A 15,987-nucleotide genomic window follows, 5' to 3' on the forward strand; every position below is an offset into this window, starting at 1 on the left:
TGCTCGCGTCGTTGCAGGAAGCTGCACCCGAGGGAGGCCGACAGCGCTACCTGGCCGAGGTGGAGGCCGCTCGTCGCGGGATAATAAGATCCTCTATACCCCGAGCATCAGCAAACCCCCTCCTGTTTCCCCCCCGCCCTCCGATACTCGGACCAAGGGGGCCCCTTTCCCACCCCCTACCAGACACTGTCCGCGAGGCCCGCGGAGTTGAGGCGCCATCGCCGCTCCGCGTCTCATCACCAGACGGGTAGGCGCGACCCGGTCTCGGCCTCAGGCCCGCCTCATCCTTGAGGGTATTCTTTCCTTGGTTTTGGGTATGTGTTGTCGGCGCCGTCTGTGAAGTAGAATTGTATAAGTGTTGCCGTGTGCTCGGTAGTCGGTATTAGCTCTGCATTGTGTTTTCGCTTTTATATTTGCTTTTTGTGTAAATGGAATTGTGTTCTTCTTTTCTGTGTGCATTTGGTGGAATTGTATATGTGTGCTTCCCGTGTGCCGCGAATAAATGTGCTTTATGTTGAACTGTTTCCCGCTTCGCTTCGTCATTTCTCTCATTGAATCCTCATCTTGCTTCACGTAAAGGGTTGGTAGTGGGCTGAATACGCCCGATAGTGTCGAGACCGTCGAGGTCGACGATAACACCGCTCGGTTATTCTGATAGTACGGAGCCGGGTCGCTTAAGTGGCCCGTGTCCGATCGACCTGCGGCGAGTGCGATCGCCCGGTCTACCCTCCGCGTGGGTACTTAGGTAGGTCGGGTCGGCGAGCAACCCTATCCCACGCGGGGGCTGATTGGCTCGATCGCGGTGAGACCGAAAGGTCCACCCGTGACTGGTTCCCGGCGTTAGTCCGAGAGGGTCACGACTGGATTGTCCGTCCGGTGGGCGACGTGCCACGATTCGAGTTACGTGGCCGTCAGCACGCCGGCGGGCGCGAATCTGCAACACTGGTGTCAGGTCGTGCGATACAAATTCATCGCCCTCCTCGCGGCACTGGTATCGGAGAACAGGAAAACGGGCTCTCCTGTCTCCAATTAAATTCACGGGAATCGGTCCAGGGGTGAGAGAAGCGACCCCCGATTCCCTCCAAATTACGAGCGAGCAAATTAACCCTTCACGAGAAGCAAGATGGCGTCTCAAGGCGAGCGGGAGCCGGGGGTATTAGAAATGGATGTAGAATGTGTAGAATCCATGGTCCAGGATGGAATCCCCGTGCAGGAAATGTTGATTGTGCAGGAACACGGACTCGCCCAACTGAACCCAGAGCCCGAAATAGGTGCGGCCGCGGTGTATGACACCTCCCCCCCCTCTCCGCCAAAACCCTTCCCCAACCCCTGCCGAAACGGCTCACTCAAGCGCACCCGACATAGCCCAGCTATTCGCCATGCTGGCGGCAATGAACAAGCAAATGGAAACGAATGCGCATGAAATGAAAGGCATGACCAAACAAATAATCGAAAAGATGGATGCGAATACACAAAAAATGGATGAAAAGATGGATACAAATACAAATGAAGTGAAAACGACGATGGATGCGAATACACAGCAAATGAAAAAAGAAATGAAAGAACTACGGGGTGAGACGCAGAACATGGGCCGATGCCTGCAGGCGGGCATGAAGGCCGTGACCAGGGAGCTGGGAATGGCGACTCCACGTGCAGAAGCAAACGAGCTGGAAGGGGGTGCAACGGCTGACTGGCCCGCGGTGGAGGCGGGTGAAAAAATAATTCAGGGGGCGTGTTGGGCGAGGGTCGTGACAGAGGAATCGACGGTGACCAAAAGGGAAAAATTAAATGGGGAGACCAAAACGTGTGAGACGAGACACGAAATGACGACAAAGGAAATAATAATAGTTGAGACAAGGGAGGTGAAGAGTTGGCAGTGACGGTAGCCGGGAAGGGAACGATAGAGGAGAGACTGCACGGTGAGGACGGGGTAAGTGACGCACACACACACACGGAGGAAGTGGAGGACAACGGGGGTGAGCTCGCGGAGCGTGTAGAGACCCAGTGCGAGCACCTGGATGGCCTCCTCCAGGAACGAGGGGAGGGAGTATGCCCCCTGAGGCGAGTCACGACCCAGGTGAGTTCGGTCGTGCTTTGCGAGGTCGAGGGGAGGAGTGCTGTGGACGGGTGCACGGAGAGCTTGGGGGGTATAGAGGCCCCGGAGACCCTTGTGGGGACACGAATCCCCAGTGTGGTTGTCCCTGTGTGTGTGGTGCAAGGTGTGAGTGCGGCCCCGTGTGTGGAAGCGACCCCGTGTGTGAGTGGTGTAGTGACGATGGTGCCAGGGTACGTGCTTCCCAGCACGCCGTGTGTGGATGAGGCACCGTGTGTGAGTGTCGCCGTGTGTGTGAATGAGGCACCGCGGGTGAGTGCCCTCGCGTGTGTGAGTGAGGCACGGTGTGTGGATGAGGCACGGAGTGTGAGTGAGGCACCGCGGGTTAGTTCCCCCGCGTGTGTGGGTGAGGAACCGTGTGTGGATGAGGCACCGTGTGTGAGTGTCGCCGTGTGTGTGAATGAGGCACCGCGGGTGAGTGCCCTCGCGTGTGTGAGTGAGGCACGGTGTGTGGATGAGGCACGGAGTGTGAGTGAGGCACCGCGGGTTAGTTCCCCCGCGTGTGTGGGTGAGGCACCGGGTGTGAAGGGCCCGTGTGTGTGAGTGAAACGGCCAGTGTGAATGAGGCACCGCGGGTGAGTGCCCTCGCGTGTGTGGATGAGGCACCGCGGTTGAGTGCCCCCGCGTGTATGAGTGGGGCACGGTGTGTGGAAGAGACCGCGTGTTTGAGTGTCGCCGTGTGTGTGAGTGAGGCACCGCGGGTTAGTGCCCCCGCGTGTGTGGGTGAGGCACGGTGTGTGGATGAGGAACCGCGGGTGAGTGCCCCCGCGTGTGTGAGTAGTATGGTTTGTGTGAGTAGTGAGGCACGCGTGAGTGAACGGCCGTATGCAAGGGAGACCGTGTGTGTGAGAGAGCGGTATGTAAGGGAGATGTCGGTGGGCATGCGGGAGCACGCAGCCGCGTCTCCCGGTGTGAATGTGATGGAGTGGACTGTGTGCGTCGTAACACGCAGGTATGCGTGTGTGGAATGGAGACGGAGACGGCGACAGAGGAGAGAAAGCCGAGTAGCGGCTGTAGTTGTTTCGGGGACCGTGCCGGGTTCACCCAGCAGTGAGCACGCGGTTCGTGCTGTGCAACGCACGAGACCGCCACGTGCTCGCTTGCGAGAGTGAAGTCCCGGTCCGGAAACGCCAGCGGTGGATTTGCCGATCCCGCGGACGGACAAAGTTTAGGCAGGTAAATGGATTTGGACCGGACGGGTTCTCCACGCGACCGTGTGTGTTAAGCTCCAACGGGCAAAGCACATGTGTTCGCGTGGGGAACCCCTCGAGACGTGGGGCTTGTGTTTTTTTTTATGCGCACGGTGACGCCATGGCTGCATGTGGGGTTGGAATCCGGCAGGAGGGGTATCCCTGCCGGATGATACCGTCCAAGGAGGGACGAGGAACACGTGCAGCTGCATGACGTCACGGGCAGGTGCAAAGTGCGCGAGTTGCCGCACAGGTGCTGCGCATGAAAAAAAAAAAAAAAAAAAAAAAACAAGCCTCACTTTCGGGTGCACAGGATTCCTGGGCAAGGGGTGAAAGACCCCCTTACCTGGGCACAGGATGGAAACTAGTTAGGGGGAAGGGTTAGCTTAGTTAGACCGACTTCATGGGGCAGGGGTAAGTCCTCATGGAGTCCGTGGAATGGATTAGTTAGAGGGATTGTAGTCAGATTTAGGTTGGGAAATAAAATGAATGATTTGGAGACAGTGACAGACTTGTGAATGTGTAGAGGGGATGTAGTTTAGCGACGTAGTGTTAAAAGGAACGTGCTACTAGTTTAAGGGACGACGTGGGAGCACGAGTTAGTTAGGGGGTGCAGATAGAAGGATGGCAGAGTTCAGTGGTGTGTGTGTTGAAGAGTTGGTGAGTGAAGTGGAAGCATGAGGTGAGTACTTGTTGAGTGAGTGAGGCCAGCGGGTCTGTGTGAGTGGAGTGAATGGGGAATGCATGGTGCGATGAGTGATTGGGGGGAGGAGTGACTCCCGCCCAAGGGACCCCGGGGTCAGTATAAAGTGTGTTAGGGGGTTAGTCAAATTGAAAAATGGAGGTCGTTTTGTTGTTGGTGGGAAAGTAGGCTCGAGACCCATTTGGAGGGGTGCAGGAGCCCTGTTGACGGGCTTGGGAGCGTGGCTGCGAAAGGTGAGTATCGCTGAGTGGGTACCCCGGGCACCAGGCTAGTCGGCCGTGGTAGGCCAAGGGCCCATGGGGGGCCGGGATAGAGTAGTGGGCACGGGTGCGCCTGCTTGGTGCGGGGGGCCTGGGGCGCCATTAGCCGCGTGGGCAGTGTTGTGGGCACGGGTGACCCTCGGAAAGGGGCCCGGGAGGCCGGCCTGCCACGTGTGCGTTTCAGGGGAGGTGCCATGGGGGGCACTCCCGGTGTTAGGAGCTGGTAGGCTCGGAGGCAGTGTAGTGCCCTGGGGTGCCATAGCGGGGTCGCCAGAGGGTCGTGCCTGCCAAAGGGAGCCACGTGTCCCAGCCAGGAGACCGTGTGAGGGCACGGAGGGAAAATTGGGGCGAGGCCCGAGGTGTGAGGGACACCAACACAGGCGACGGGAATCTGGGTTGGTAGAACCAATAGTTTAAGCGGGCGCTTGTTGAAAGCCCCGGGGTAGTTTAACAGTTAAATGGATTGGGTAGATTAGGAAGTGTACCCCTCCGCACCATCCATCCCCTCGCTGTCGTTGTGGGCCGCTGGACCCACTTTGGTTATAGATCGCTGAACTCTGGGCAGGCCATTCTGAGGCTTCGTTGGGCCTCCACACAGGACGCTAGCTCTCCCTTGTTCCCCTCCGGGAAGGGAACGTAGGGGTTGGGAGTAGGCAAGGTGACAGGATAGGTTAGCCGAACAAAGACGATAAAGGGGGTTAGGGGACGATTTATAGTGGGGAAGTAAAAGAAAAAAAATAATAATAATAAAAAAATAAGTTGGGGCTAAATTGGGGTTTGGACAAATTAAGGGAGTGGGTATAGACAGTGACAGGCAAAGGCGATAGGTTGGGAGGGAGACCGTAGGGTAGGTCCGAGCCCGCCTTCCGAGTGGCCAGCACCACCGCACTCCCTCCACCAACCTCCACTGAACGGCAAAGGCTGGCCAACTTCATCTGCTGGCTGTGTTACTGCAAGGCCTGTGCCGGCCCACTTCATCTGCCGGCTGGCTGTTTTTCTTCAACGCCTGTGCCGGCCAGTTCATCTGCTGGCTGTGGTTGCCTGCAGCGGCCTTCTTCTGCGGGCTGTGTTTGCCTGCTCACCTTTGCCATGCCATGCCCACTGCCCATGTTCACCAGCCCCGTTCAATTTTTGCTTTGCCCCCCCCCCCTGTTCATTTCCATGTGCGCCAGGATCAAGGCAACAGTTTGCAAGCTGCAAGAACTGCCCTGTTGGCAGCTACAACACGGGCCTGCAGTGGCGGCCCGTGCACCGTGTTTGTGTTCATCCATCCATTCGTTGTGTTCATTGCGTGTGCCACTTGAGCTGGCACGGAGCCTACGTTTGTGCGGCCCATGCACCGTTGTGGTTCACTGCGTTCAGTTCAAAAGGGAAGGCCTTGGACTGCGTGTGAGCAGCCAGCCACGTTCCCTGTCACCTGCATTGTTTGAGCCAGAGACTGCATGCGGGCAGCCTGGCTCCCTGCTAACTGCTTTTCTTTTGCAGAGTTCAATGATCCTGGGCCATGGTTTAGTGTAAAATTTGTAAGTTAAGGTTAAGATGTACTGTAAATATGAGTGCGCCCCCCGGCATGTCTGTCTTAGCGCCGGCAATTTTATTTAAGTCGTCCGTGTGAGTGAGTTTGTTTAGGTAGTTACGCAGCCCTCAGGTTATTTATTTTGGGGACACGAATACCATGAATGTCGCACTCAGGGATCCGTAGGTAAAATGTACTTGGGGAAAACTACACATGATGGCACACGAAAATTTGACGACTCGGGACGAGAGTCTGTAAAAGGAGGGGGTAGTGTTGTGGTTACCAAATTCGCAAACCACCATTCAGGTCCCTTAGGTGAGGTATCTCGGTAAGTACATGTGTAGTTAGGCCCAAACCCGTTGTCTAGTGGGAATACATGTCATTTATGCGTGCTGCGACTCTTCAGGATAGCCGTTTTTCTTTTGCTATCTTTATTTTGGACCAACCGCCATGATTACCACCACAACCACAACATCAACCACCAACCACAGCGCCGCTTCACCACAACCGCCACGACCTTCACGTCACACCTCGCAGCCGTCGCATCGCCACCGTTCTTGCGCCGCCTGTGGGTACCGGTGTTGGACTCGTGCAGGGCGCGCGCCGAACAGCGTGTACAAAATCACGGATTTTGTGCTTCAAAAACGGATCAAAAACGACACACGTCCACTTTTTGCCGTCCAATCGGTGAGCGAGGGGCGAAGTGGCCCCGCCCCCAGGGCGATCGATATTTGCAAATTTATGGATCAAAAAGCCTTCACGCCCACTTTTTCTCGGGCCAATGGGGAGCGAGCTGAAAGGTCAAAGGGAGGGGGTCAAAGGCGAAGCTACGGGGCAGATAAAAGGACCGTGTTCGTCAGTCCAGGAGAGTCGAGAGGCGGAGAGTAGGAGAGTAGGAGAGTCGGAAACAGAGAGTCAAGACTTCGCGGGCGGTGGAGCTGCTCGTCGTGTGCGTTGGAGTCGGAACGGAGGGGACGGAGCTGTGGAAAGGCGGCGACACCAGACGAGGGGGTGCTCGCGTCGTGCAGGAAGCTGCACCCGAGGGAGGCCGACAGCGCGACCTGGCCGAGGTGGAGACGCTCGTCGTGGGATAATAAAGATCCTCTATACCCCGAGCATCAGCAACCCCTTCCTGTTTCCCCCCGCGCTGAGATAGTGCGACCAAGGGGGCCCCTTTCCCACCCCCTACCAGACACTGTCCGTGAGGCCCGCGGAGTTGAGGGGCCATCGCCGCTCCGCGTCTCATCGCCAGACGGGTAGGCGCGACCCAGTCTCGGCCTCAGGCCCGCCTCATCCTTGAGGGTATTCTTTCCTTGGTTTTGGGTATGTGTTGTCGGCGCCGTCTGTGAAGTAGAATTGTATAAGTGTTGCCGTGTGCTCGGTAGTCGGTATTAGCTCTGCATTGTGTTTTCGCTTTTATATTTGCTTTTTGTGTAAATGGAATTGTGTTTTTCTTTTCTGTGTGCATTTGGTGGAATTGTATATGTGTGCTTCCCGTGTGCCGCGAATAAATGTGCTTTATGTTGAACTGTTTCCCGCTTCGCTTCGTCATTTCTCCCATTGAATCCCCATCTTGCTTCACGTAAAGGGTTGGTAGTGGGCTGAATACGCCCGATAATTAATCGAACCGTCGAGGTCGACGATAACACCGCTCGGTTATTCTGATAGTACGGAGCAGGGTGGCAAGTGGCCCGTGTCCGAAGTCGACCTGCGGCGAGGTGCGATCGCCCGGTCTACCCTCCGCGTGGGTACTTAGGTAGGTCGGGTCGGCGAGCAACCCTATCACGCGGGGGCTGATGGGCTCGATCGCGGTGAGACCGAAAGGTCCACCCGTGAGTGGTTCCCGGGGTTAGTCCGAGAGGGTCACGACTGGATTGTCCGTCCGGTGGGCGACGTGCCGCGATTCGAGTTACGTGGCCGTCAGCACGCCAGCAGGCGCGAATCTGCAACAATATATATATATATATATATATATATATATATATATATATATATATATATATATATATATGTTTTTTGTTTTTTTTAATAATCCTGACCTTTTCACTGTTAAAATGAATTATTCTCACTCCCACATGCTCCCTGACTCCTGACCCCACTCTGACTAATTTCTACCCTGTATCAACCCTCACCCTCTATCCCACGTCTCTATTTTTCTCCAATAAAGGGTTAATGCTCAAAATGTCAGCTCCTTGTTTCCCATGATGGTTAGCATACCTCGATCAACGTCCTATTGATTACCCATTGTGCTACTTCCCCATCAATGCAGATTGACACTGGCGTTGACAAGCAAGACGAGTTCTTCATTGTTCTTTTTTATTTTTATTTTTTTGGCTTTGAGTGGTTGAAAACGACTTCACATCCTGGCTATCTGTTTCATAATGTGTACTGGCTCTCCCTTGGGAATGGAAAGTGGTAAAACTCTGGAGATAATCTCGAAAGGATTGAAAAGGCCATTTCTGTAATGAGTGTTTCCCAGCATTGGGTTTTTGACTTTACATGCAGAACAAATACAATTTGCATCCATTTACATAATGTTAACTGTGCTTCTATAAAGTTTATGAATGACAGGATGCTGGATCATAAATACAATCCTTCTCTCCAGATGTGACGTGCTCTTCGAATGCTTTCACCTGCTCCAACCACCGCTGCATTCCGCTGACCTTTCACTGTGATGCTATCGATGATTGTGGTGATGGGAGCGATGAGCTTGACTGTCCCTCACAGCCACCACTTTCCTGTCTCCCTCATGAGTTTTCATGCACCAACAACAAACGCTGCATTCCTCGATATTGGCTCTGCGACACAGACAACGACTGTGGAGATTCCTCAGATGAAATGGACTGTGGTAATTGAACACCTGCAGAATTTTACATTACAAACTAACAAGCATGACACATTCAGAGCTTTCACCTCAACATGGATATGAGCATCCTGAGCTTTCCGGTTTGTATTTTGGGTTAACAAAGCATTTTTTGGGCAGTGGACAAAGTGAGGATGTACTGATCTGCAAATCCTGGCCTTGTTAACAAGCAATCACAGCAGGTGTCCCAGGAAGGGAGAAAAATATTTGTTTGATTTATTAACATGTACATCATCTCCTGAAGCTTCACCCTAATCCAACATCAACCTTTTCTTTTGATATGGGCATTGAGGCTCGTAGAAGAGTTAAACAATCTTCTATCTATATGTAAATGCAAGTTGCCAGATTTTGTCTGAACAGGATAAACATCATAACCACAGCACGTACAATGCTGGATGATACATAATTTAAGAGTTCCTGGGTCCAGACAGTGCATGTGGAGGTTTACAACGATTGTTATTCATGCAATTTTGAGTTGTGTTCATTTTTGTTGTGCACATGGTGTGTATGCTCAGTCGTTGGTTTGCACATGCACTGGAAGTAAAAAAAATATTTAACTACAAACTATTCAGTCAATTCTGTCAGCATATAATCACCTTTCTGTCGATTTACTTCACCCAGAAACATTATGAGTCCTAACAGTTCGTGATAGCTATTGCGCTGTCAGAGGAAAATCAGAGCAAAAGAGAAAAATAAAAAAAATAATTCAAATTCCATGATTAACAAATTCTCTCACAAACCGAACCTGGGATTCCTTACTCATGCTTCCACTTTATTTTCATGCACATGTGAGGTGTACAAAAGAACGCTCTAACAATGCCTTGTGTGAGCGGAAGCACAAAGTTTCACTGGCACGGACGGTGTATAATCTCAATGTCGCTTATTTGCATCACTGTTGTTCTTCTTTCGGCTGCTCCCGTTAGGGGTCGCCACAGCGGATCATCCGTTATGATCTGCATACTGATTTGGCACAGGTTTTACGCCGGATGCCCTTCCTGATGCAACCCTGGTCGCCTCTTACGACACAGGGATAAGGATTGGGTTTTGCCATGATTCCGGGCTGCCCTACACCCTCTCATAGCACGGCCCAGCGTAGAGTGCCCGTCCTCAAGCGATCCTCCAACCCAAGCCTCCGAGTAGCCGGATTACAGACGCACGCCACTACGCCCGGTGCTTATTTGCATACCTAGCAGAAGTTAAAAAAAATAGTCGTGTAACCACAACTTATTTCATCAATTCCGTCCATCGAATAATTTCCTTTTCGTGCATTTAACTCACCGAGAAACCTCATTCTACTGGAAACGAACGAATTCTCCTACAAAGTAGTAAAACCATGATTGTGTTTAGATACCAAGCAGCTAGCTTGCCATGCTTGCCAAGCCAGCCAGCCGTTCCTTATCAATGGTTTTCAATGGATTGTTTGCTTGAGTGCTTAAAACCACTTGGCGAGTGCTCTACAAGAAACTTGGTAGCTGAAAACACCCAGAAGTAAAAAAATAATAATATAATCGCAAATTATTCTGTCAATTCTGTCCAACGAATAATTTCCTTTTCATCCATTTAACTCACTGAAAAAACTTCATTCTCATGGAAATGAAAGATTTCTCCTCCAAACGGAACCTCAGAGTCCTTCCCAATGCGTGCATGGCAAGTTGGAGGTGATGAAAAACTTGGTAGGAATCGAAAGCAGGTTTTTATTGATTTGATATGATCGGAAGTGAAGTGATAATGCGTGCAGAATCCTGTAGGGTTGTGACATGGCTTTCGGTGCAGGAAAGGTCTTGACATCGCACAGTCTTGCATATTGTCCTAATAGCCCCCAAATACTTGGGAGCATTAGGAGAACAAATGAACGAAAAACTGAAAACCAAAATAGAGGAATATAATGAAAAACTGGAAACCAGACTGATACCTTCAATATTGGCTCGAGGTCACTGCAGGTATAATCAGGCTGTGCCAATCTGTGCGAGGGAGGGTGAAGGGATGTGGACTTGGAGTTGGGAGGGGGGAGAGGAGTGTGGAATTGGATTTGGGAGAGGGATGAGAAATTGAAGTTGCGAGAGGGGAGAGGGATGAGGAATTTGAGTTGGAGGAGGGATGAGGAAGTGGAATTGAAGATGGGAGAGAGGGGAGGGATGTAGAATTGGAGTTGGAAGGGGGGGATGCGTACTTGAAGAAGAAAGGGGTTGAGAACTCGAAGTCACATTTTACCTAACGTGGAATTTGCATGGGTCCCTGCCATTATGCTGTCAAAAGATATTCCTGTCAAACTCCATAAATATTCCACACTTTATTGGGAACTAATTCCTTTGCAACAGCTTGGTGGAACCGGGTTATCTGCTTGTATATGAAAGAACAATGTCATGTCACCATGATGTCAATAAAACTTGGTCATTATACTAACACAGATGAAGAAGGTTATCAAGAATAGCAAGGTTATCGAGGTAAAGTGTGATTGATGGAATGAGATGACAGTGAGTCAGTTGCTATGAAGCACTGGAGAGAAGAGTAACATTGGATGGACATATAAGGGTAGTTTCACTAGTAGCAATATAAAGGGGATCGAATGAACTTGGAGCTTAACAGAAAGCATGTTAGTATGTGATGTGTGTGATGGCTGCAGAAGAACATATTCAGAAGAGGACCACGTATGTATGTATGTGAATGTAGAAAGGCCACCATGGATTCCAATTTTTTAATGGCAACACTGATGGATTCTTTATACTGCATAACACACTCTCCTTCTGCTTCCTTTCAGGCTTCATGTGCAAAGCATGACCACTTCTTTTAACTCTTCTTTGTTTTCACGATGTTTTGCCAAATCTGACCCACCTTCCAAATTAAAATAAAATGAAAACACTTGGAAACGGAGCTTGAGATGCATTGTCTCGCTTTCTCTTTTCTGGCGAGGTTCAATGTCTAACTCAGATTCAAATATTTAACTGAAAAACACATTTTAAAAAATTTCATCTTCGCTCACCCTCCATGCAACGCAACCAGCTATAGCAGTAGTTAATGCACAGTTATGCATGTATGTATATCCATCTGCACTATACCCATTGGTTGGACAACTGCCCTGATCCATCCATCCATCCATTGGGACCATACTCTGTGCAGAGCATTGGTGCTGCCTAAGCAGTCTCCTTGGCGATTGCACACAATCCTGGACGGGTCGCCACTCCGACACAGTATACCAACATGCTTGCACTCATTTTGCCGACCTCGGAAGGATGACAGGCAGAGTTCACCCCCACTTGATATTAATTCAACAGCCAAGTGGGGTTTGAACTCAGGATCATAGGATCCCAAGCCGACCACCCTAACCATGAAGCCAACACCAGGCATATGCCCTGATGCCACCCACAATTGTAACCTGAAAAAGAAAATTATATGTCCACCATTTTTGAAGCCCAAGCCTAATATCGCAGTAAGTATAAGACATCTTCAGAAGTGGCATATTCACAATCACCAAGAGCCTCCCCTTATCAGTTTTCCGTTCAGTGTAAAACAACCTAAACGACTGTTAAAAGGATCATCAAATATCAAAAGTTTGGAGCCATTCGCTGTCATTGGCCTTGTGAAGGCGACGACAGTACGTATATGCCTCAGTCTTGAGGACTTCAGCTCGGTTGCATAAAATTCCCTCATCCCTTCAGAAGTGTGATGAGAAAATTTCACCCCAAGTCCTGGACTGTATTTATTCCATTTGAGTTCTAATGTGTCAGCAGATAAACTTTATTTTATTGTTTCATACCAAACCCTGGGCACCTTTATCACTGATGCCCCCTCCACCATTTACATTAGTAATCTTCGGGCACAATCAATATTCAATCGAGAAATATTTATACAAATAGAGATAATGATCGATAAGTGGGAGCTATCGACTTTAAATCGGTCATTATAAAGACGTGTCAAACGAATCAATTTTAATGAAGACCTCCCATTATTTGAATATTTCACAGTGTTTGGTAAATATCCAGAGTACAGTGCTGAATTAGTCACCCACTTAGGAAAACTGATATCTTTTGCCGGACAATGACATGAGGCTTCTAGGGGTACAGCAGAAAACGATATTGAATGTTTTCCCTTAGCCTGTGTGGTGGAAAAAATCTCACAAGTTGGATCAGCATACAAACGGAGAATCTTTAATTTTGTATATACGGAGGAACAACATTGAATTATTCACTGAAACATTCGAATGGACTTCACTGAAACAGAAGCCCGAAGCAATTCCTCTTATACACAATTTGACATTCCAAAGAATGGGAGGATGAGAAGCACTCGGCAAAATAACTCAAAACTACAATACATGTCCGCTTTGGGTGGGAGGGAGATAATGACATAATCATGGCAAAAGTTTGTAGTGTTATCAACCAGTTCATCCTGTTTCTCTGCAGCGAGCAAGACCTTTTTTCATTGTAAGATATTTCTTATATCAATATGTAGGTCAAAAGACTCTTGGGTAAAGGGAAACATTACTGACAGCCAATTAGACTATAGCACAAAGATGAAATTTATCAAGTACCAGCAATAATTATAATTGAGAGCACATGAATATAATTATTTTTCCTCCACACCTGCATTTTATTGCACACATAACGATGAAGATGAACCTTGTTCAAGCATTTTCCAGGCTTCACAAAGTCCGATGAGCACCAGGCACACCACAGGTGCTCATTAATATAACTAACATGGTCATATCATGTTAATTCCTCCACTTTTTACCTTCTAGATTCTACCAGTACCTGCCATCCAGGACAGTTCCAATGTCCAGATCATCGCTGTATTGACAGTGGATATGCCTGTGATGGGGACCAGGACTGTGTCGATGGAGCAGATGAACAAGGCTGTGGTGTGTATTGTTATGAGTAATGGGGGTAGATATTTCTCTCTTTTCTGATTTTCTTGATTTTCTATTTGCAATATAGTTGTTTTCGACTTTACGAACTGTAGAATATGCTTCAGTTTTTGCTGGGTGAGATTATAGCATGCTTATTACCATCGCCAGAGAAGAGTAGATTGCATTTGCGTCTGTTTGTCTGTCTGTCTGTTTGCTTGTTTGTTTGTCTGCACAGAACGTGAGTATGGTTTTTCTCTACCACCGCTTGTCGTATTGACACAAAATTTTCACCTTCGGAGTGACTACTCTGTAGAACGTTCTTATGATAATTATATGACGTCATAGGTCATGTCGTGTGGCAGCCATGTTGGAAAAAGGAAAAACTTTGGACCTCTGTAGCTCTGAAATAGCACCAAGGAAAAAATTGAAGCTTGGCACATGGCAAGTCTCAGCATGAGGATTAAGTATGATTATTTTCACAATGTCATAGTTCTTTATTACATCATAATTGCATATGTAGAACGCGACATCTGATCAGTATGAAAATTTGTGAGGGTCATCTTGGGATAAATTTGTATACAGAAAAAAAAATGATGACATCATCGGTCATGTGGTTCACGTATATATATATATATATATATATATATATATATATATTTTAGCCGCGTCTCACGTAGTGAACGCTGGCTCTAAGAGAGATCCTTCTTCTTCTTCTTCTTCTTCTTCTTCTTCTTCTTCTTCTTCTTCTTCTTCTTCTTCTTCTTCTTCTTCTTCTTCTTCTTCTTCTTCTTCTTCTTCTTCTTCTTACAAAACCTTTAGGACGTGGCTCTTTTACATACAGGATCCGGATCTCCTTAAATACTAAACACCTGTACACATCCTCGCATTGAGGGTTCCTTTTGAGAGCGTCTATCTTGAAGTTTTAAATATATTCGGACATTTGCTTTAAAGTTTCGAAAAGTTCACGTTACTATTTAAAGATTATTCCATTTAATGTGTTATAATTTCGTAAATACACTATTTTCTCGTCATGAACGAGGAGCCTCCAAGACGGGTCTCGCTATTGGCTCCATCAAGGCACGTGACTAAATATCGGAAGTTGTTGTTGTTATTTATATATTTATTTTTTATTTTAGCCGCGTTGCATTGCGAACGCTGGCTCGAAGAGAGCTCCATGTTGTTGTTCTTCTTCTTCTGGTGAAGACAAAACCTTTACGACGTGGCTCTTGGACACATTTGTCCTTGTTTGATGTGGATTTGGGGATAGAGTCATTGCAGCTGAAACCCAAATCCGAGAAAGGTTCCTCCTGATGACATCATCTTTGCATTTTGCTTGTTCGGGTTCCTTCAGTTCAGGTCACCTATTGTCAGGTCAGGCCAGATCAGATCTGTGACTTGCTGCAGGTACCATGTAAACTTGTACTAACCTGTTTCATGGTTAGGTTGTCAGCGACTAAACCGTCTCAACCACCAGGTTTCCTGGTGAGGAGGGTGTATGGATAAGAATACCCAGCAGGATTAAAAACAAAACCTGTCAAAGGGTGGAAGAGCTCCTTGTGAGCCAATGGCCATCCAGATCTGGTGCCCAACTGTGTCTTCAGACATCAGTTGGGCACCTATTTCTAGGGGGATGGTGGCATGATTTGCACTCGGGCCACTGTAAAACACTTCATTCCACAAAACATATTAAAAATGCAAAGAAAACTGAAAACCCCACTCTGTGGGAATACCTCCTGTGTAGCTGCCTTTCACAGGACAGCCCACTGGTTGAGGGGATTGGGGCAAAAACTTCGGGACCTCCATTCTTTGATGATCAGCGGAAAAGCACAGGGTAACCTTCCTGGATCAGTTTGCGGCGGTGTGTGTCGGGGTGGTGCTAAGGTGTCATCTACCAGATGGCGGTCTCCTTGGGTTAACCTAAGGTGGTCCCTTTGGGTTGGTGCCTGGAATGTCCTATCCCTAAGAGATGATGATTACCTGTCTCTGCTATCTTCTGAGCTCCAGTTTTTGGACATCGGTGTTGCAGCACTCTCTGAGGTTCGGAGACTGCATATTGGTGAGATAATGGCAGGTGGTTACACCTACAACTGGTCTGGTTGCTCTGGTGGTTACCATACCCAAGCAGTTGCTGTAGCTATGTCCAATAAGCTGACTTGCATGATAATTGAGGTAATACCAATCATTCAGCGTATTATGAGACTTAGGATTCCTCACTCTTTGGGTGTCATTTCCTTGGTATCTTTATATGCTCTGACTGAGGAATGTGATCCCACTGTGAAGGAGGCATTCTATGCCATGCACAAGTCTGTGGTTGATCAGTGCCCTAAGCGAGATACTCTTCTCGTGTTGTGGGATTTCAACGCATCGACTGGCACTGTTAGGGATGGTTATGGGACGTGTGAACCAGAATAGCATTAAGTTCCTTGACTTTGCAGAACGTCGTGGACTTTGGGTGGCTGGGTCGTGGTTTCAGTGCCCAGAGGCTCATCGTGGACTTGGGAT

The 15,987-nt window shown here is 48.9% G+C and overlaps 1 protein-coding gene across 3 annotated transcripts in view; it reads left to right on the plus strand.

Annotated features, from left to right (window-relative positions):
• Positions 1 to 15,987, plus strand: part of LRP2 (LDL receptor related protein 2) — a 350,948-nt gene that overhangs the window by 77,633 nt on the left and 257,328 nt on the right. For all 3 annotated transcript variants that reach the window (XM_085883670.1, XM_085883668.1, XM_085883669.1), the window contains exons 22-23: positions 8,388 to 8,630; positions 13,378 to 13,497. In XM_085883670.1, the coding sequence (XP_085739796.1) occupies positions 8,388 to 8,630; positions 13,378 to 13,497 (363 nt within the window). The remainder of the gene's footprint in view (positions 1 to 8,387; positions 8,631 to 13,377; positions 13,498 to 15,987) is intronic.

The sequence above is a fragment of the Eptatretus burgeri genome, chromosome 1 (genome assembly GCF_056783735.1).
Source record: "Eptatretus burgeri isolate ZD-2024b chromosome 1, Ebu_testis_v1, whole genome shotgun sequence".
Classification (NCBI taxonomy): Eukaryota; Metazoa; Chordata; class Myxini; order Myxiniformes; family Myxinidae; genus Eptatretus; species Eptatretus burgeri.